This window comes from Eptatretus burgeri, chromosome 8 (genome assembly GCF_056783735.1).
Source record: "Eptatretus burgeri isolate ZD-2024b chromosome 8, Ebu_testis_v1, whole genome shotgun sequence".
Lineage (NCBI taxonomy): Eukaryota > Metazoa > Chordata > Myxini > Myxiniformes > Myxinidae > Eptatretus > Eptatretus burgeri.
The window spans coordinates 12,698,604-12,721,899 of NC_140968.1; the positions used below are offsets into that span (position 1 = coordinate 12,698,604).

Genomic DNA, 23,296 nt, shown 5'->3' on the forward strand with positions numbered 1-23,296 from the left:
CCCTTCGCCGTCCGATTCCCGCAACGACAAACTCAACGATGACCTTCGTCTTGACTCGACCAGCCCAGCCAGCACAGCACCGTACAGCTCAGCTCAGCTCAGCTCAGCTCAACCCAACACACGCCCAAACTCGACACACGCGAGTCGCCTTGTGCTCGCGTCTTTATCGACCGGAGGAGGAGCGTGTATGCTTATTCACGGATCAAAACGCCCTTGGAGGCGGGGCCACGCCACCCGACGTTCAGCCATTGGTCGGGCAAAAAGGGGCGTAAGCCTTTCTTGATCCGAATTCCTTCCTTAAAGGAGTCCACATGCATCGCGCTTGGGGGCGGGGCCACGCCACCCGACGTTTAGCCATTGGTCGGGCAAAAAGGGGCGTGAGCCTTTCTTGATCCGAATTCCTTCCTAAAAGGAGTCCACATGCATCGCACTTGGGGGCGGGGCCACGTCACCCGACGTTCAGCCACTGGTCGGGCAAAAAGGGGCGTGAGCCTCTCCTGATCCAAGTTTCCTCTCCTGTAAAGGCATCCATTCGTCCTCGTGGCTCGATGCGTTCGGCAACAATCGCCGAACGGGCCCAGAACAGCACGACGTTCGCTGTTGGCAGGTGGTGTGATTGATGGTTGTGGAAGGAGAAAGGCGAAGGTGGTGGGGGGTTTGCTGTGGTGGTTTGGTTGTTGGTGGGTGTCGTTTGAGAATGGCGGTGAAGCGATGTTTGCGGGGTGGAGTTGTGGAGGTAAAGAGGTGAAGGTGGTGGTGTTTGAGTTGTTGGCGGGCTTATTGGTCCAAAATAACGATAGAGAAAGAAAATGGCAAACTCAAAGCGTCGCAGCCCGAATGAATCACACATATTCCCTCTAAACAACAGGTGTGGACTAACGACACATGAACTTATCGATATATCTAACCTGAGGACCTTTCTGGTGTATTGCAAATTTCCACAGCTGTAACAAAAATATATATAAATATATATATATATATATATATATATATATATATATATATATATATATATTTATATATATATATATATATATTTCGGCACGCCCCTTTCTTTGTTCCACCATCAGATTTTTGTTACTGCATGAAATGAAACAAGATTTGGCACATATACTCATGATATTATTGTCTTCCTTAAGAGGCCCCTCAAAATTCGTTTTGATGTATTTTCACAAACTCCAACGGGTTCCATTCAAATTCGGTACGATTATGGCTTTTGGTCCAACTTAGGTCATTGGCTATAATTTTTTTCCATAACACTTCTGATATTCGAAAAAAAATCGATAAATCGATATCCCTTATGGGATTTTCCATTCAAATCCACTCAAGTTTAAGGCCTACGGGGGACGCAAATTTCCACTTTGCCCCGGGCACTGTTTACCTCCGCTACGCCAAGCTGTTAGGGTTAGGGTTAGGGTTTGGGTTAGTGTTAGGGTAAGCTACCCTAACACTAACCCTAACAGCTAACGCTAACCGCAAACAGCTATTCAGGAAATTTGCAAGAAAGCCCGGGCAACACTGGGCTTTATTGCTAGCCCGAGCAACGCCGGGCATTACTACTAGTATATATATATATATATATATAGTTACAGACCGGGGGGTCAGCCGCCAACCGACCGCTCTGAACGGAGCCGCAAGTCGAGTCGGCCCGACCGATCGCCCGGAATATAGATCACCGCCAGGATAACTCCGAGCGACGGGTCCTTGTACAAGAACCGAAATACACCAATCGGCAGATCACGTGGGGTAGGGTCGATTGCCAATCTTCAATGTACCTAAATACCCACGTGATCCAACTACCGGGGTATTCCACCCTGGGCGGATCTCGTACGGAACAAACCGCCGAGGCGAGCTTGTCCGTGCGCGATTCCGAGCGGCGTAATCGCCGAGAACCTGAGTCCAAATGTCTCCCTATTACGGCAAAACAACGGCTTTCTAACTCCCAACACACGAAATGTTCAGTCAATGAGCGAATGGACGAAACGAGCAGGTTGACATTCACACAAGGACATTTATTACAATGAAACACTTATGTAATTATACAAGCAACAAAAGAACTACAACAGTCTATAAGCAATTATTAATGTACAGTCACTTACACAGTTTTACTTACGGGACTCGGCGCCACAACATTCATTCGAAAGAAAAGCAGGAAAAAGACCCCATCAAAGGCAATGGGGTCAGAATGGACCTCTTAGGTCTTTATGGCGTGGGACTTGGCAGACCGAACGAGTCCCACGAGACCGTTGCAGGTTACCTGCACCCTCGTGGTGTCTGGCTTGGGCGACCCGTGACGTCCCGTCCCCACAGCAGCTAGCGTAGCCGCGGTCGAGCTCGGGCCTTCTGTGTGGCAGGCAAGCTCTCTCCGGCTCTCTCCACACGAACGCGCTTGGGCGACCCGCGATGCTCCTTCCCCACGGCAGCTAGCGTAGCCGCGGTCAAGCTCGGGCCTTCCGTGTGGCAGGGGAGCTCTCTCCGGCTCTCTCCACACGAACGTGCGGTTTGCGCGACACAGCAGGCAAGGCTGCGCCTCCAGCTCGCGTCTCCATCGCGACGCCCAGACTTCCACGCAGCTCCTTGGCTTCTGGCTTCCTCCCGACTCCCCCAACTGCCGAAGCAAAAAGCTTACTCCTCCCACGGGACTTCCACGAACTCAGCCCTACCACGGGACTCCCACAGGACTCTTTACGAACTCCTTTCACCGCAAACTCTTTTGGGATCCTTTTCACCCCCTCCCCCGCACCCGGCGTGACTCGTGCCCTCGTGATCCACCCCCCGCTCAACCACGGGTGGAAGGGGGTTGTTGACGTCATGGGATGGCAGGGTTCTTCTTCCTCTTTGCAGAAGAGGGGGAGGGACGTCTCCATTGTTTCGTTCCCCAACTATTAAATCGATTTCAAAACATTTAAACAATGGAAGGTGAGCTATATAGGGAACATGCACTTATCGACATAGCTGACTAAGGGAACCTGTATGTTGTGTGCAATTGAATCCCAAATTCGTAAAAAAAAATATATATATATATATATATATATATATATATATATATATATATATATATATATATATATATATATATATATATATATATATGCGACGTGTGCTTGCACATTGTGTAAGCATATGAACCATGCTTCCCCATTGTCTCGGGTCGCTCACCAGCTTTACATGATTTGATTTTTCATTTATTTATATTTTCATTTACAGATGCTTTCCGACAGTTCTGTGATGTTTCCTGATGTATCGGTTTTGATGTCCATTGGCATGCAAAATTACCGTGCTTCCTCATCGTCTCGGGTCACTCACCTGCATTTTCTTCTCTATTTTTTCAGATATTTATATTTTCAATTACGGATGTTGTCCGACGATTACGATTTTTCCTGGTGTGCCGGCTTCAATGTCCATCGGAATGCAAAATTTCAGCTTTCCACATCACCTGAAAGATACCGGTCTTCAATATCAGTTAGTGCACGAGTCAGTGGTTGGAAAGAGCTTTATATACTGAAACACAAAAGAAACTTACCACTTGTTTGAAATGGAAAAAAATTGTCACAGTTCAAAATAAAACAAACCAACAATTGCTAATTGAAACATTGGCATTTTATTGATGACATGTCAAGTTTTTGACCAAGATACACCATCTCATAAGTTTGTTCTACAGTACAGAACAGCACAGGGTGCAATGTCAGTCCCCTTTCAATAGCGTGTGTGGCCACCATTGTTTTGGATACAGGCAGTGTATCGTCGGCGCATACTGCCTACCAGTCTTTGGATGGATTGCTGCTGGATTCTGTCCCACTCAGTCCTCAATGTCTGAAGCCATCTGACTTAGGACCATCTGCCTGTCCTGCCCTGCAGTGGTGACTCTTGGCCTCCCTGATCGAGGTCTGTCATCTGCAGAGTTGTGGAGGGTGTCTCTGTCCACCAGGGCCGATATCGTCTGCTGTGAACAGCCAAGGCGACATGCCACCTCACGGTAGCTCAATCCGCCTTGCAGTATGCCCAAGGCACACTGCCGTTGATCCCTTGACAATCGTGGCATGTTGATTGAAATGCCCATTTTGCACTGGCCTTTTTAAAGCAAATATCAAGACATCACGTGCAGCTCATTAAAATCATCCCGTACCCCTTGGCTAATCACTGACAGTCAAAACGGCTGTTCAACAGCTGTGCTATGAAGTGACCATTGAAGGTTCAAGTGACCATCCGTGACCGTTTTGTCTGACAGTGAGGACACTATTGTCCACAAATAAGTTCACACATTTACTACACGCAGTGTTATTGTTGATATTTGAAGGTTTAATAGGTGGTAAGTTTCTTTTGCGTTTCAGTATATATTAGATATATAGCATCTGGATGTCATATATACATATATATTTTGTAGGTATGAAGAGAGAGAGAGAGACACAGAGAGTGAGGGAGAGAGAGAGAGAGTGAGAGAGTGAGAGAGTGAGAGAGTGAGAGAGTGAGAGAGTGAGAGAGTGAGAGAGTGAGAGAGTGAGAGAGTGAGAGAGTGAGAGAGTGAGAGAGTGAGAGAGTGAGAGAGTGAGAGAGTGAGAGAGTGAGAGAGTGAGAGAGAACCTTGAGGAATTGACTCATCCCACATGTCGAACACGCCTTGGCTGGTTCTTTAACGTTCAAGGTGAGCTTCGGTTCTTTCACGTGAAGAGCTTGTGATGATTATTTTAGAAAGTACTTGCTTGTGATACGTCTTAATGTTCATAGCTTGTTACACAACAACTGGCTATATGTGGGTTAAGAATTACAACTGCAAATGGAATACGGGTATGTCTGTTTTGTTACCTGTGCCCACCGAAGGTAGAAGGAGGTCATGGTTTCACCACTGTCTGTCTGTTTGCCTGTGGCAGTTATAGTTTTGATTGTGTTGCAAAATGCAAGTTAAAAAAAACTCAAAAAATGAGCCAGTGTAATCCATTTCATTAATATGTACCTGCTTGTGCTACCTTCAAATATCTTCTGCACTGTTTTGCACAACAGCTGATTGCATATGGATGACTAAATAAAATTGTAAGTGGAAGATGTCTGTGTCGTTCTTGCAATGATATCACATTTAATAAACTGCAATAATATGCAGGACACTTAAACATCAAGGGGTGGAGTGTTGGGTCAGATATTGGCTCGTTATCGAAGCAGCGAGCAAAAAAAAAAACCCCCCAAAAATATCAAAAAAAACCTTCAAGAACCACTGTTCGAGGCCATCCCGCAAGCCCCAAATGCAGAAAACATGAAAAAGAGCAATCAGACATTGCAGACACTCGCCAGGACTTGTTTTGTGTGGTGTATTTCGTATGGTGTTTGTGTTGTGTACTGGTGTGCTACGTAATTAATAAACATAGCTAGAACTGCCACTTTATAACTGCTGGCAGTGATGACAGGGTACCAAAACGTCCCGTTTTGATTGGATACCTGACCCTGACCCATGACGTTTATTATTATTCAATTGAATTTAGAATGGGATAGAAATAAATTGAATTCAAGTCAAATGAAAGACCAAATAGGGACAAGTCCTTTGAATCATTGGAGTCATCAGAAGGAATCAAAACAAGCAAAAAGCAAAGATGAAGTCATCAGGAGAAACCTGGATAGGATTCTTGCTTCAGGTGCCACTCCTCTACCCTCAGAGCCGTGGAGGAACAGCCAAGTGAGCCTTATTCAAAATATTTTTAAAAACATCAAGAAGAACCCAGATTCAAAAAATTAATTCTGGTTGCCACAACATGCATAAGATCAGGTTGAAATTTAAAACGTATTTCCCATCACTACTCGATCATAATTGTGAAGTTTCACGTCAAGTGATGAAGCGGTTCAAGAGAAATATATATTTTTAACATTTTCGCTGAATCCAATATGGCTGTCAGACCAAGTGACATCAATTATTCATGAATACCCTGGTATCCCCAAGGCTTGGGGAACACTTGTGTGAAGTTTCCCCAAGATATGTCCAGCTGTTCTGGAGAAAAAGATTTTTTATGGGTTTTAGGGTAAGTCCAATATGACTGCCAAACCATGTGACCCACGACGTCATGTGTGTGAACGTTTTGTTCCTCATGGATAGGCGGTCATACGTCTCGTTTCACTTCGATTTGTTCAGCCATTTCAGAGAAGATTTTTGAAGGGTTTTAAAAAAACACAACAAAAAAAACAAACAGTACAGCTGCTGAATCACGTGACTGATGACTTTATCAATTTTTTTTTTTTCTGTGGACCATTTTATCCCAAGATGACACTCAAAAATTTTCATTCTGATCAGATGTAGCATTCTACATATGCAATTATGAAGTCAACACAAAGGCATCTGTGACACCATGAAAAAAAATCACATTCCCCATGAGGAGTACTTGCCAAGTGCCAAGTTTCAATTTTTTTCCTTGGTGCGGTTTAGGAGGAAAATTTTATCTCAATCCGACAAGCGGTTGTGGAGAAAAACACTTAAGTTCTGTGCGGACAAACAAACAAACAAGAAGATGACGGCGTGCAGAGCACGAGACTTACAAAATCCAGAAAACAAATTTGACCTCAAAAATAATTGGTGGTTGAATTCAATGACCTGAAATATAAATCCTCTTCAAATTTCAAATCAATCGGATGAAAATTGAGGATTTTAGAAATACCACCCAAGTTGTTGACCTTGGGCCTGTGTTGACCTTTTGGTCCATGTTGACCTCAAAAATAATTGGTTGGTTGAATTCAGTGACCTGATATGAAAATCCTTTTCAAATTTCAGGTCAATCGGCTCACTAATCTTCGATTTTGCAACTAACAAATGAAAAAAATAAATCAATCATTTGGTGTGACAACTGGCGAAACGGAACGGCACTCGGTTGAGAACATACCTCTGCCAGGTTGAACAGTTTAAATTTTGTATCCCACTGATAGGTAGGATCTCGATCCGGACATTAACCAAAATTGAATCGGCTTGTTCTCGTCACCTCATCAACTCTTCCACCTCGTTTTATCACAAGTCGTCCACAACTTTTAGAGATATCGTACTATATATCGTTTTTGGCCCCATCTCTCAATCGTTAAGAATCACTTAAAAAAATTCTCGAATCCAGATCTGAATTCGGATCTCCACCAACATTTAGCCTTGCCATCCTTGTCTAGTCACCTACACACACAAAAGAATTTCAGAACGATTGATTGAAAACTGTGCCCAAAAATCGTGTTACAAACAGACAGACAGACAAACGCGACAGACCAACATACTTGGCAAAAAAAAAATCTTCCGCCAAGTAACAAAAGGACCCAAATGCAATAACCTCCTCCCGCGAGGGTAATAAAACAAAATTGAGGCACGTTGTTCCGCTTCAGTGATTTTAATGACATCTACATCAGAACTGGTCGGTACAAAAACTCAGCACTTTACAGGCAACAGCTGCCAACATCGCCATGACCCAAATCCTAACAGGCAATGGTGCAAACGGGTCAGCTGGAACTATGTACAGTTTGGTGCATCATGTAGCCACCAGGAACCACATACGCACACCTCTCAATCAAAAATAGACAAGGTAGAAATGGGAAGTGAGAGGTGAGAGAAATGAGCAGCAAGACAAAGCCTCCATGTATACAAAATTACCCCAATATGAAACTTGGATAAGGATGACAAACAAAAAGGCGACAATGCCTTTGTGTGTGGACAGATAGTATAGGGACGCTCCAAACGTTGTCTCCACAACAGCAAACTTGAATCTGGTAATGAAGTCAAGGTAAATAATTACTCGGTGTGTCGCGTGTCAGTTTGGGGTTCATCACAGGACTGCAGGGTGAACCTCAAATTAACTGTGCATTCCTCATTTTAAAGCAAATGCTAATTGTTCCGCTTTCCTGATTATCGTCAGATACCAACCCTATAGAATGAGCTGGAAATAAAAATGAGTTTACAGGAAAAAGTAAATTTATGGGGAGGAAAGGGGGGGGGAGAGGCTAAGGATCATTTCTTTGAGAACAATACACACACACACACACACACACACACACACACACACACCCCTCCCACCTCCAAAAACTTTGTTTACTCTCCAGTGTAGACACAGCTTTAAAAAGCCAAGAAGGAGTAAAGGGATGGGAGAACGCTTCAAGGCCATACAAGTGGACCACAAACAGACAGACTGCAGTTAATATGCACAGAGACAATGGAAACCTGTCACTTGCACAATTTCAGCCTGAGACAGACAGAGAGAGCGAGAGAGAGAGCGAGAGCGAGAGCGAGAGCGAGAGCGAGAGCGAGAGCGAGAGCGAGAGAGCGAGAGAGAGAGCGAGAGAGAGAGCGAGAGAGAGAGAGAGAGAGAGCGAGAGAGCCAGAGAGAAATAGAAAGAGAGAGAGAGAGAGAGGGAAAAAAAAAAGAAAGGACAATAATAACAACAACAACAACAACAAAACAAAAGCAAATGTAAAGAGGTCACCTTTGAAATTTGTAAACAACAAGTCTATCTCCTCGCTTTACATAGGCTTTCTCACAGGTCGACGTTCAGAGCAGTCAAGATGATACCAAAGTTCTTCCTGACAAGTCTTTCTGCCATATATCCTTCCATGGACCAGAAACAGTGGCCACAACTTGTTAGAACTTGTGGAAACTCAGTGCACCAAGGCCATCCGAATAATCAGCGGCCTTTGCTCCGGCCCAGCGACGACTGCTTTTTTGGCGTCTCCACACGCTGACGACTCCGATCGTCCAACCACGGCAACTCAAAGTCTCTGTGGGAAACAACAGCAGCCAAACCGATGGAAATTCATGAAGAAAAAAAATCAGAAACGTGTAAATAATTATATTCCTGTTCACAGGTAAAATCCCACAAATGGTGAAACAGGAATACTTGAATAAAATTAAATAAATAACGTGAAAGGGGAGAAATGGACACACACACACACACACACACACACACACACGAAAAGGGGGGTGGGGAAGGTGGGAAGGAAGGTATACATTGATTGTTTAATTCCACAAACAATTTTGAGGAAAAAAGTGGAAATATGTTAACGCGTCTACCTTAAAGACAACATTTTCACACATCTGCATTTACTACTCATCAAATTGCAGAAAAATCTCATTAGTTGATTTGGACGTTTTACAAGACAGTCATCGATTGCTCAGCAACATAAAAACAAGAGGCATTGGCCTGAGGGGCCACAATGAACGGACATTCCCGAGCCTGGGTGGTGACTCGAGCAATGCGTCACCCACGACGAAAGGAGAGAAAACCCTCTAGGTTTCCGTACATTCAATATTCACTCAAGAGCAAGACCGGGTCATCATTTGCAGATGACTGAGAAGCCCTCTTGCAGTAGATGAATGTGTTAAGTGCAAGGATATCAATTTTGAGCCAAACAATGTAAATTATCCGGCAACCTCAGAATGCAAATACAAATGCAGAAAATGGGAATAGCAGGATTAATTGTGGGAGCAAAAGAGATGGGAACAATGAGGACCGGAGGGAAGAAAAAATAATTAAAACGAGAACGAGCAAAGATAACAGACCCTCACCCGGTAGGCCATGAGCCAGACCCGGTAATTTTTGGCCACTATCCGGTACCATCCGAGGGGAATAATGCTCGTTGTAATTTTTGGCAGGGTATACATCTCTATCGTCAGAAACTATGTGATAACATTAGATTGGTGGTAGCCTTTTGTGCGTTATTAGCCGTTTAGTAACCCCATCCCAAAATAAACTTTTCTGAAAGACTGAAGAAGACATTCTATTTAAAACTAATGGTTCTCTCTTATTAGAGGCTTTTTCTTCTTGAAAATTGTTAGGCATTTAGCTCGTGTTATTTGCTTTTCAAAACAGTTGTTAAAACTAGCCGAGCATTTAGTGTTTGTAATTACAGGCACTGATAGTCCAGTGCTGATACATTGCAGAACATATGATTTAGTTTTCATAAAAAGTGGTAAGGAAGTTTTTTGCCCATACCCTAATTAATGGATACCATGTTTAAATACGTGAATTTGAAGAAAATTTAATCATAAACTAAAATAACAAAATATATTTTAAGTTAGATGTACATTATATATATATATATATATATATATATATATATATATATATATATATATATATATATATGTTATTGTTATTGTTACCCCCCCCCCCCCAAAACGAAAAGTAGCGCAAATCAAGGAAAATTTGCAACTTTTAGTTTTTCTTGCATTCAGGTGACAAATAGATTGATAAAAACATCTTAAATGATTTGAAGGTTCATGATTTTATGTATGAATATAATGTATAAATATAATGTATAAATCATCAACATACGAGGTCTGTCTAAAAAGTAACGGGACTGAGCCTGCTGTGTGCTCCACTTACACAACTTGAATGAACGGGTTGCGTCACAGTCTTTCGCAACATATATATATATATATATATATATATATATATATATATATATATATATATATATATATATATATATATATATATATATATATATATATATCTCCTTCTTTCGGCTGCTCCCGTTAGGGGTCGCCACAGCGGATCATCCGTATGATCCGCATAGTGATTTGGCACATGTTTTACGCCGGATGCCCTTCCTGACGCAACCCTAGTCGCCTCTTACGACACAGGTATATGGCACACCTATTTTAACCGGAGTATACACCGGCCCAGTATACTGGTACTCATTTCGCCGACCTCGGAAGGATGACAGGCTGAGTCAACCCCCTGGTGTATTAATTCAGTGGCCCAACGGGGCTTGAACTCAGGACCTTTTGGTTCCCAAGCTACTGCCCTAACCACCGCGCCAACACACCAGGATATATATATATATATATATATATATATATATATATATATATATATATATATATATATATATATATATATATATATATATATATATATATATATATATATATATATATAATTGGTGATGGTTGACTGTGCTCATTGTGCGATTTTTTACAGGTCGTGCTTTACACGTTGTCTAGTCTGAGTCGTGAGCAGAGAGCCAATCTGAAGTTTCTTGCCAAGCTTGGCAAAACACCTTCAGAATCCTTTGCAATTCTGCAGCAAGTCTACGGGGAAGAAGCAATGTCACATACAGGTGCATTATAAATGGCACAAGAGGTTCAAAGAGGGATGGGAGGAGGTTGAAGACTATCCACGGTCGGAAAGACCTTCAACGAGCAGAACGACGGACAACATCGAGCGTGTGAAGCAGATGGTGCATGCAGATCGTCGACTCACGGTACGGATGATTGCTGAGGAACTTTCCATCAACAAGGACACTGTCTGGATCATCATCACTGAAAATCTCGAAATGCGCAAGGTGTGCGCAAAAATGGTCCCCAAGCTGTTGACCAAGGACCAGAAACAGTAAAGAGTCACTGTCTGTCAAGACATTATCGAACGCTTTGAGGATGATCCAGACCTGCTCGGGAGTCATTACTGGCGATGAATCGTGGATATTCGAATACCATCCCAAGACCAAACGGCGCAGAGTCGTCAGTGGAAAGTCCGGCATCACCAAGAGCAAAGAAAGCAAGGATGTCGAAGTCGAAGGTCAAGCTCATCGCGTTTTTTTAACATCGAGCATCGTCCACTGAGTTTATACCACAGGGTCAAACAGTGAATCAATACGTGTACAAGGAGATCTTCCGGCACCTCATGAGATCAGTCCGGGCCAAGAGGAGGGATCTGTGGGACAACAATGCCTGAGTGCTCCACCATGACAATTCCCCTGCTCACAGTGCCCTGAGCATCCGACAGTTTCTGCCGGAGAGAAACGTGCCAACTGTGGAGCAACCCCCATATTCGCCAAACTTGGCCACTTGTGATTTTTTCCTATTCCCCAAGCTCAAAGGGGTGATCAAGGGGACCCAATTTCCTAATGTGCAGGCCATAAAAAGGGCTGTGACGACAGAGTTCAGGAGGATTCCAGTAGAAGCCTTCCGGGGGTGCATCGAAGCATGGAAGAAGAGGATAGACAAGTGTGTGAGACTGGAGGGAAACTATTTTGAAGGGTACAAGCTGTGATTTCAATATATTTTTGGAGTAATATTTCTGTGAAGTCAGTCCCGTTACTTTTTCGACGGACCTCGTAAATAATCATGTATAAATATAATTATTTTTGTGTACGGTGTTTTTACCAAATATGTTAATCTGATTTTATTTTCTGTGTTAGGTATTTTGGTGGTGGTGGTGGTGGTGGTGGTAGTGGTAACAGTTTTGCACCAGAAGTGGCCTAGCTAACTCCTTTGCTTCAGAATGGAAAAGCCACAGTACAAGGCATCTGTTAAAAATCAGTGCATCATACACATGACAGCAACCAAAGAAATGATGAACATTTAGTCAGTCCTCAAAGCTATGACTCATGGCTGACCTTACTTGATGCAGCCAAAGTGAGAAACCATGCACCTATTTTAGACATTTCCAAGCAGCTTGAAGATGAAGAAATCCCCAAATTCTTCAATCACCAGAAATGCCAAAGCCTCTTCACCATGAAGAGAGATGTGGAGACTCTGAAAAGGAAAGCAGCTGAAAGCCTTACTGATGACGCTGGCAGTATTGGCAGGACATCAAAAAGACCCAGTAGAAGATCACATCAGAAGGAAGGGTGTACGATCCGATCTGCATTTTCTGTAATAAGGTCAAGTTTCAAAAGCACTCCAAATTACGTGAAAAGCTTACACAAGCTGTACAACTAAGAGCAGACCAAACATTACGAGAATGTGCCATCCAAAAGGGAGATGAAAATATTCTAGCAGTAACAAGTAGAGACGTTGCTGCAGAGGCACACTATCATGTTTTGTGCTATAAGAATTATACAACAGTCAAGAAAATAGAACATGAGTGCAAAGATAAGAATGAGAAAGAAAACGAAACAGATGGTGATGAACTGTATCAAAGGTTTGAAAGAGAAGCTTATGAAGACCTTTTCAAGTATATCAGAACTGATATCATTTCCATCAAGAAGATTGTACCAATCACTTCTTTGACCACGAAGCCGGAATCCTTCATGCGGTCTGGTGGAGTTGAACACCTGCATGATTCCACGCGGAAGCATATTCGCAAAAACTGGAATCTGAGCTTGGAGAATCAGTAGATATATTTCCAGATGACAAGGGAAAGTTGTTGATGGTTCCTGACAGTGGATCATTCAAGGATGTTGTCTTGGAAAATCAAATGCTTCACAGGGAACTAAGAGTTTGGAAAGCCAAATCGACCAATATTATTATAGATCAGACTTCATCACATATCCGATCAGTCATCAGACAGGACATGACACCCACTCCCTGGCGTTTCCATCTGTCCAATGTGAATACGAGTGCTCTAGGGTGCTTCATAATAGGGGGTAAAAAAATAAAAGTATGAATATTCATGCTCCCTGGGTTTGCCTTTGTTCTATTTGACAGTAGAAACATACACACCAAATATGAAGCAGATTGGAGGATGTTTAGGGGTTCCTCAAGTTGGCACAATATTGTTGAAATTTGCCAAACTGTAACTGATAACTTGCTGTCGAATATGCACAACGCAGTACACTTCACAATTAATATGGTTGTTTGATATTTTCAAAAACCACAGCAGTCATATAGGATGAAAGAATAGTTTTTTTCCAAGGAGACCTAGATGAGCTTTTTGACATTGCAGTGCAAAATGCCCTCTCCATAATGGAAATAATTGTGCCAACTTGAGGAACCCCTAAATATCATGGAATTTTGTTCATTTTTGACCTATAAGTTCTTATGGGGTATTAGAACAAAGGCAAAATCAGGGAGCAGCAAAAATCAAACTTTCATTTTTTTGGAATACCCAAGAGTGCTCACATCGCCATACCAAATGAACGAGAGCAGTTACTTGTTGGGCTTCTCACAGTAGATCCTGACACAAAGATTCAAGCACAAATAATCAGCACTCTGGTCCAGTCATTTAGCCAGGACCTCATATATGCTGTGACATGTGGACAGCATAATCTGTGCATTATCGAGTATCTAAATCCCTGAAATTCTATATGTTTTGAGAAATTACAGGGAAAAAACATTAATCTTGTTTATGAACATGCTATCATTTACCTTTGTTTGATTATTGGAAAGTATCCTTCAATAACAACAAGGAAATTATCATGACATTGACCAAACTACATAAATCCGTCCAAATTAGGGATTTTTTTCATTTGGGGGGGGGGGGAGGGTGGGGTAACATTGTCTGCGATACTGATCTTAATATACAACATACAAAAAAAACCAATTTAGATTTTTTCGATTTCTTAATCGAATTTGCTAAACACACATGTAATTATATTGTTCCAGAACTTTTATTTACTTTCCACAGTAAATGACAGACAAATACTTTTCTGAAGGTGGTATGATTTATCACACAGGAAATAGACACTGATATTATATACAAGTGTCACCAATGACATACCTTTCAACCTAGGCATGTTTAGCACTTTTTGTTGAGAAGCAAATGATCCTAGCAAAAGGTGAGAAATTTCAATGTTAATGTTTGACTGATAAAAACAATTGTTAAGTTAAAGAAGGATGTCTTACCTTGTAATGGCCATTTTGCACAAAAGCTTATTTTAGGGTAGGCATATAAACAGGGTGATAACATACAAAACGCAACCCCCAATGCAATGCTATCACATATTTTCTAACTCTAAGGTTGTAAACCTTGCCAAAAATCACGAGAATTGTTCCCCACAGATGGTACCGACCAATGCTGTACAGACTTTATAGACGTACTCTCATTATAATTGTACATACTTTGTGGACGTACTCTCATTCTCATTGCGCATACTTTATGGACGCACTCACATTCTATTTGTTCATACTTTATAGACGTACTCACATTCTAATTGTTCATACTTTATAGACGTACTCACATTCTAATTGTTCATACTTTATAGACGTACTCACATTCTAATTGTTCATACTTTATGGAAGTACTCACATTCTAATTGTTCATACTTTATAGACGTACTCATATTCTAATTGTTCATACTTTATCGACATACTCATATTCTAATTGTTCATACTTTCGACGTACTCACATTCTAATTGTACACACTTTAAGGATGTACTCACATTCTAATTGTTCATACTTTCGACATACTCACATTCTAATTGTTCATACTTTCGACGTACTCACATTCTAATTGTACACACTTTAAGGACGTACTCACATTCTAATTGTACATACTTTATGGAAGTACTCACATTCGAATTGTTCATACTTTATAGACTTACTCACATTCTAATTGTACATACTTTATGGAAGTACTCACATTCTAATTGTACATATTTTATGGAAGTACTCACATTCTAATTGTACATACTTTATGGAAGTACTCACATTCTAATTGTACATATTTTATAGACGTACTCACATTCTAAATGTACATATTTTATAGACGTACTCACATTCGAATTGTACATATTTTATAGACGTACTCACATTCGAATTGTACATATTTTAGAGATGTACTCACATTCGAAATGTACATATTTTGTAGATGTACTCACATTCTAATTGTACATATTTTATAGACGTACTCACATTCTAATTGTACATATTTTATAGACGTACTCACATTCTAATTGTACATATTTTATAGACGTACTCACATTCTAATTGTACATATTTTATAGACGTACATTCTAATTGTACATATTTTATAGATGTACTCACATTCTAATTGTGCATATTTTATAGACGTACTCATATTCTAATTGTACATATTTTATAGACGTATTCACATTCTAATTGTACATATTTTATGGACGTACTCACATTCTAATTGCACATACTTTATAGACGTACTTGGTTGGGGGAAAAAAAAAAGAAAAAAAAGAAAAGGAACGTGCACTACTGGATACCAAGAGGTGACGTTTGTTCGTCTGACTGTCTGCACATTCTGAGCACATGCTGTACAGACAGAGTCAGACGAAAAAATGGATGCAAATGCCATTTCTTCTACTATGCCGCGGGTAATAACAGGCAAAACATTTGGAGGGGGGGGGAGGGGATTAAAACAGGAGCAAGGTATGACAACATGGCCACTTCCAGGATAATATTCCTCCATCTTTTGGGGTCTGAGTCGAGGGGCAAGGATCATTTTAACTGCAGTCAATTTATTTTCAATTGCATCCTCTCTACAACAAGGGCAAGCAAAAACAAATAATGACAACATATATATGTATAAAGAAAGTGATGCAAAGTGAAGGAACATTTACAAAAAACCTCCAAGCTTGGGGCAAAAAGCCTTAAATAAAAGTATCAATTACCAGACAAAAAAAACACCCTGATTCAGTCAGATCCTGTCTGACTGTCTCAGAAGAACTCCTTTTGCGTCTTCAGATGCATGGGACTACCGAGACAGTTTTTCCACCGGTCCTGGACAGGACACCATTCCGACGCAGGACACATGAATAGCTCATTCTTCCCAGTAATTTCGTACTCATTTTGCCGACCTCGCAGGGACGACAGGCTGAATCAACACATCTCGTGTTACTTTAACGGCACGACAGGGACTCAAACTCAAGATTCAAATATCTTAATGCAGCCACCTTAACTGTTTAGCCGACACCAGGCACGACTGTCTCTGACAATCTTGTTTTGGGGCAGCCTTTAGGGTGGCGCCAACCAGCTTTGGTTGGATTGAAATGATACATCTGGTAGGACGGATGGTAGGTTAGCCGGTATGCGATGAAGGAGCCCATACCAATCAAGCACAAATACGTTTGATAATACATGCATGGGAAATGAGCTGGCGAACTACGGACGAAGCTCGGGGTGAATCTGCAAGTTTGCAATGCGTTGGTACCAATGGACATTCTCCAGATGTCTAAAGCATTTCATGTTGAATACATCCAGTCCTTGCAGGTCTCTGGCAGTGGTTGCTCATGCCTGACCCATGGAGGACGACAGATAGCGCCAGGGCACGGTACATCTTGCTTTTGTTGTCTTCGGATGCACCTCTTTGTGGAAAAGTGGTCCAAACAGACGGCTGAGAGCAACTGTTGTTCTGGTGATATGAGAAGGAAGAAGCACAGTTGTGAAAACGTGTACGTGCTTGCTGAATGTGTGACGAGTTTCTGGTGCATTTGAAGGAGGTTAGAGGGTGCTGTATGTGGAGTACTGCATCCAGCAGAAGTTCCACATCATGTGCAAGTTGCCTCCTTGATGGCAGCATGGGAAATCAGAACTCCCCGTGTATTAATGGCTCCGACGGACAAGACCCTGTCTATAATGCACGACCAATATGCAAACACCTTTAAATGCCCACATGCAAGAACCTCTGCTCAGATTTTGCCTGGGGATATGCAAAAAGCAAACCAAACCTTTCACCATACGGAAAGGTAGTTAAAGGTAGACATTTTCATTGTGAAACACAAAAAGAAAAGAGTTCAACTTACAGAATGAAACGTGTGTGTGTGTGTGTGTGTGTGTGTGTGTGTGTGTGTGTGTGTGTGTGTGTGTGTGTGTGTGTGTGTGTGTGTGTGTGTGTGTGTGTGTGTGTGTGTGTGTGTGTGTGTGTGTGTGTGTGTGTGTGTGTGTGTGTGTGTGTGTGTGTGTGTGTGTGTGTGTGTGTGTGACAACACATTCAAAACAAGATGTAAACACCAATCTGCATTCATGTGCACAATGCTATACAACCCCATGCCATGATGTTACACCATAATTACCAACCGAGACCAAGCTGTACCATTCCGGGTTGCACCATGGTGCCGTTGAGTGGGTAGCAGTGATCAGTGACAAACAACAGATCATATATCCCCAAATATTATGGTTCCTCCTGATGATGGTTCCCTCTTCATAACCACAGGTTCCTCCTGATGACTCCATCTTTGCTCTTTACTTCTTCGGATTCCCTGTTGGTCTTCCGTTTGTTTTTGGTTGTACCATATCCTGATGCTGCATGGACTGTGCCTTTCTCACTCACGGACCTTTGGTAGCTTGTACATGATGCTGTGTTTGAGCCTGGGGAGTAGCTGCTGAAATCCATCTGTCTGGCTTCTTCGCAACATCTTTGTTCTTTTCGCACTTCTTTCCATTAAAAAAAAATTCTTATTTATTTATTTGTCACAATTCTCCTTTCATTCTAATTCCGGCTTTTTCTTCTCTTTCATGATCTATCTCTCTCATGAGAAGTGAATTCTTGCAGAAATTTTTCTGTAAGGCTCACTTGGCTGTGCCTGGATGGGTTCGAGGGTTGCGGAGTAGCGGCTGAAACCCGAATCCTACCCAGGTTCCTCCTGATGACTCCGTATTTGCTCTTTACTTCTTCGGGTTCCTTCTTGGTCTTTTGTTTGATAATAATGCATGCTGTGCTCAATCAAAACAGACAATCGTGGTTTATCCGACATCTACAAGTACACTATAAAATGTGTTCAGGTGGTTATAAATGCTGGAATATATATATATATATATATATATATATATATATATATATATATATATATATATATATATATATATATATATATATATATATTTTTTTTTTTTTTTAAGTTGGATGTCTAGCTCGTTATTGCATATTGTTCACCTGACTAGTTGAATGCCTTTTGAATCTTCCTGATATATTTAGCAGAAATTATAATCGCTCGAGTTATTAACGAATGGTAGCAGACTTGGACGAGAAATATAATCCCCTACCTCAACGTCAATATCCAGACTTTCCCTTGTTTTAGTGGGGTGTATATAAAGTGAGAACACTTCCATTAACTTTATTGTCTTACTTGCTTCATTATACCACCACAGTATTGGCAAACAAGAAGTGTTTTGAACTGAAGTTCAGCACAGAACCCGATTGCACTGCAGTCAGATTAGACAATATGTCCAATTGGTAGCCAAATGTTCCAGGAAAGGGTACATTCTTACAGTAACCCCCTCCTGAACTCCAAATCCAGACTTTCCACCCGCCTCCAGGTCTTCCTCATCCAACTCAATCATCTTCCTTGCAAGGTTACCATGTTTCTTCCCCTCCTCTTTTGTTACAAGCTCATTCCCTTGCTTGTTACACACAAATATGGCCCCACTGTCATTACATTAACTTATTCACCTTCTGTCACTTTGCTCTTCCATGAGCCTCGATTTTTGGACAAAAATAATAATAATAAAGCACCAGTATGGAAGTGGGACATCATCCCCGTTTTTAAGTGACAGAATGCTCAATATCAGTTTGAATGGATATGCATGTTTAATGGAAAAAAAAGGACCACTGGACCTGTAGGTTGTCTCGGCCCTGGCCTAATGTCGTAACCCAAATTTGGTAGCGTTCTGACTCGTGGGTCTGGAGAGGAAGGTTGTTGAAGGAATTTGCGTGATTTCCCCAAACATTTACCAAGTACGCCATTTTGACACAATTCTAGTCACATGATCGGCATGACCTCCGCAATTTAACATCACGACCCTGTACTAATGTTGTAACCCCAATCAGATAGCATTCTGACTGGTGAGTCTGAAGGAGAAGATTTTTAAAGGAATTAATGCGATTTTCCCAAAAGCTGACAAAGTCGGCCATTTTGACACACTTAAGGCCACGTGATCGGGGTAACGTTAAATTGCTGAAGTTCTGCACCCTGTTATGTTGAAACCCAAATTTGGCAGCATTCTGACTGGTGGATCAAGAGAAGATTTTTGGAAGGAATTTAAGCGATGGACGCCATTTTGACCAACATGAAGTCATGCAAGAACGAGCTTTGCAATTCCTGTTAGCATTCAGGAGGGAAACGTTGCTGCCAAATTTCAGCTGGATCGGCCCAGCGGTTTCACCAGAGAAGTCAAAATAGGAGACGGGTGGACGGACAGACGGTACACGATGACAATACCTTAGGCCAAAAAAAATTAAATGTTGCATTGGCGTAACCCGCCCGACCCTAAAAATTCCGCCGACCCTACGTTTTTTTTTTGTTGTTTTGCTATCGATTTCAAGTATCTTGTTGATTGCGATCGCGATCGCAAAAACCTGGAAGTGTTTCGGACAGAACCCGCCGACAAAAAGGGTGGTACTCGAGCCGGGGGAGATTTTGGGAGGGATTTATTAGGATTTATTAAATTTTTGGATTTATTATCCAAAAATTTTGGGATTTATTAGGAAAAAAAAAAAAAAAAATATCCCGACCGACCTACCCTATTTTTCAGTGACCCGTTACGCCAATGCAACATTTTTTTTTTTTGGCCTTATCTGGAATTTAAATTCCAGATAAGGTAAAATTAAAAAAAAAAATCCATGAAACCACTGATCTAGTTCATATTTGAAACTATTTTTTTTCTTTTTCCAAACAAAAAGAGGAAATAGTTTTCCATTTTTCAATCTCGGCAAGAACAGCCGTTGACGTGCTGTTCAGAAGGTGAATATAAACAACTGCATTTTATTGGGTACACTGCACTTGTGGTTAATAAGTAAAAGTTATTGGCTACAGCATGACATCGTGCCATCGTGCATGACACGATTGGCAGCGAGTTTAGTTTACTCTTCAAACATACAAAGCATAGTGTGCAAGAATCCTGCAAGGGTAAACCCATACGTTATCTTCCCCTATAGATAACCCATGGCAATAGTCAATGTGCTGCTAGTATCGGGCGAGAAAGCAGACATACTGTGGTGAGAGGCGAGGAATTGGCCGACCAAATGCCACCACAGGTAGCAGGGGTGTAACTTCCAGGATCTCAACTACAACACAATACAGACACACAAGAAAGGATTAGGTTAAGATCTGAAAATGAGGGGTTTATTGAACCCATACACAGTTGATAAATTATCCCGAAACATAAGCAACAAGAAAATAATAAAAAAATAGCACCCCACATCATGAAGCTCACCTGGATCAGAAGCAACAGTCACTCTTACCCCCACCCCCGCAAACTCCCATAGACCCTGATTTTTTTTTCAGGTGAACAAACTTTATAACATCACAGGTGATGAAGGTTGTGGTCAAGTTTCATCGAAATTCCATCCATCCATCCATTGGGACCATACTCAGTGACCATAGAGCGTTGGTGCTGCCTGAGCAGTCTCCTTGGCTATTGGGTACAATCCTGGACAAGTCGCCACTCCGACACAGGATACCAGCAAGCTGGCACTCATTTTTGCCGACCTCGGAAGGATGACAGGCAGAGTCAACCCCACCTGGTATTAATTCAACAGCCGAGTGGGATTTGAACTCAGGATCCGAGGATCCAAAGCCCACCACCATAACCATTGAGCCAACACCAAGCATATCGAAATTGGGAGAGCGAATATCTATTTTTTTGGGGGGGGGTCAAAAAAAACCCTCTTTTCCTCCCTCATTGAGCACAAATTTTGATGTGGTCAATATACCTGCGTTAGGCATCGGGTATGAAGCTTGTGGCCAAGTTTCATCAAAATTGTGTGTGGTTCAAGCGATAATGACTGAAGTGTTTACAGACTGATTGACTGACTGGCTGGCTGGCTAGCCCTGCTCGATCGCATAAGCTCAGCGGACTAGCGTACAGGTTCCCATCGTGTGCTGCCTCTTTTTGCTGCTGGTTGCATCATTGGTTTGGGGCAGAGCTGTGCCGCTGCTGCAGTGCCCAGATTACAAGTATACTGGTGCTCATTTCACCGACCTCGGAAGGATGACAGGCTGAGTCAACCCGCTGGTGTTAATTCAGTGGCCCATGGGGCTCGAAATCAAGACCCTAGAAACCCAAGCCACCACCCTAACCGCTAAGCCAACACCAGGCTACAACGTCCAGGTGAGCTAATAATATTAAAACACCTACTTTATAGTTTTTCTTGCCTGACTTTAAGAAGGCTAATTTTAAAAGAATGAAAGAGGAACAAGGTGAAATAAATTAGGATTTGTACTTTTCACAGTTAGATGCTTAACGATACTGAACTGGAAACACCTACTCCCTAAGGGAGCGGCAAGCAGGGTCATGTTATTATCTTTATGATCATCAATACCATCGCAGAGTACCTCCCCATTGGGCGATCTTGTTCAAAGCATGCAACACATTCTGACGTGTCCCATTGTTTGGTTGGGCAGTGTATTGTCAACAGACAGTTGCCTCAATCACTCCCGAAAATAAACATAACCTGGGTCACGTATATGAAGCAAAACCATGCGTACTGTCGATGTGCATGTACAATATATCATGGTTATATTGCTCGGATAATTAAGCCTCCCCCTATAGGATATGAGAAGGCTTACACCTGTTGTAGGGTTTGTTTCTACCATTAGTGCCCCCAATTTTTAATGGTACCACAGAGTTTATTAGATCATGAGGGGGTACTAAACCACCATTTAGAACAGAATTAAAATAATAATAAATGTTTTATATTTTTATTTTTTAACCTTTACCTTCACCACCGAAATTGTTTTCACGCCTGTGTTTGTTCTGTGATCGGGATATCTCAAAAGGTTGTGGACGGATTCGGACAAAATTTGGTGGACAGGTTGGGTGTGTGATGAGGACAATTTGATTAGATTTTGCTGAAGATTGGGATCCGGATCCGGCGATTACAATTTTCTAAATGATTTTCATCATTGAGAGATGGGGCCAAAAACGATACATAGCAAATCTCAAAAAGTTCAGTAACGGATTCGGATGAAACTTCGTGGACAGTTTGGGTGTGTTACAAGGAAGAATCGATTCAATTTTGGTGAGGATCCAGATTCAGATGTGAGGATGAAAATTTTTTTAAGTGATTCTTCTCCATTGAGAAATAGAACCAAAAGCGATATACAGCATATTTCAAAAAGTTGTGGATGAGTTGGGACAAAACGAGGCAGATTAATTGCTTTGGTGACAAGAACAAGTCGATGAGATGTTGCTTTGGGTCCGGATCCAGATCCGGCCGATCAGTGGGTTAAAAAAATAATGTAAACTGTTCAGCCTGGCGGAGGTATGCGCTCCACTGAGAGCGAGTGCCATTCTCGTTTCTTCCTGCACTCCCAACACTCCCAATTTCCGAACCGTATCTCGGAGCTAGCAGGGTCTTTCGGAATGAAATGTTGCATCAATAATGGGAATAAAAAGTATCGCGGGTGGGGTTGACAATATTTTTGAACCTTGACCTAATTTTAACATTTTTCACCAAAACTCCATTGAGGTTTGTCCGATCAGAACAGAATTGCCCTCCCCAGATAGCACAGAGTACGATGCATTTTCATCATACCCCTCCGGGTTAAAGATCAAGGTCAAATGGTGTTCTGCAAAAAAAAAAAAAAACATTTTTAAAGAAGCGTTTTTGTCCTCACTCAATTTTGCCAATTTGGAATCTCAAAGACCGCTTGGCCTTCCAAGATGTTCTTGCATCACAATAAAGGACGTGCATTTAAGTTGTGCACCTGATATTTGATTT

General features: G+C 41.7%; 1 protein-coding gene across 7 annotated transcripts in view; it reads right to left on the reverse strand.

The window, feature by feature from the left end:
• Positions 1-7,318: 7,318 nt before the first annotated feature.
• MSL1 (MSL complex subunit 1) overlaps positions 7,319-23,296 on the reverse strand; it is a 34,196-nt gene continuing 18,218 nt past the window's right edge. For 5 of the 7 annotated variants that reach the window (XM_085890897.1, XM_085890896.1, XM_085890892.1 and 2 more), the window contains exons 7-9: positions 20,566-20,638; positions 14,386-14,433; positions 7,319-8,716 (exon numbers count right to left, since the gene is read on the reverse strand). In XM_085890897.1, the coding sequence (XP_085747023.1) occupies positions 8,580-8,716; positions 14,386-14,433; positions 20,566-20,638 (258 nt within the window). In that variant the 3' untranslated portion in view covers positions 7,319-8,579. The remainder of the gene's footprint in view (positions 8,717-14,385; positions 14,434-20,565; positions 20,639-23,296) is intronic. The other 2 variants (XM_085890894.1, XM_085890895.1) reach the window with 1 other exon arrangement.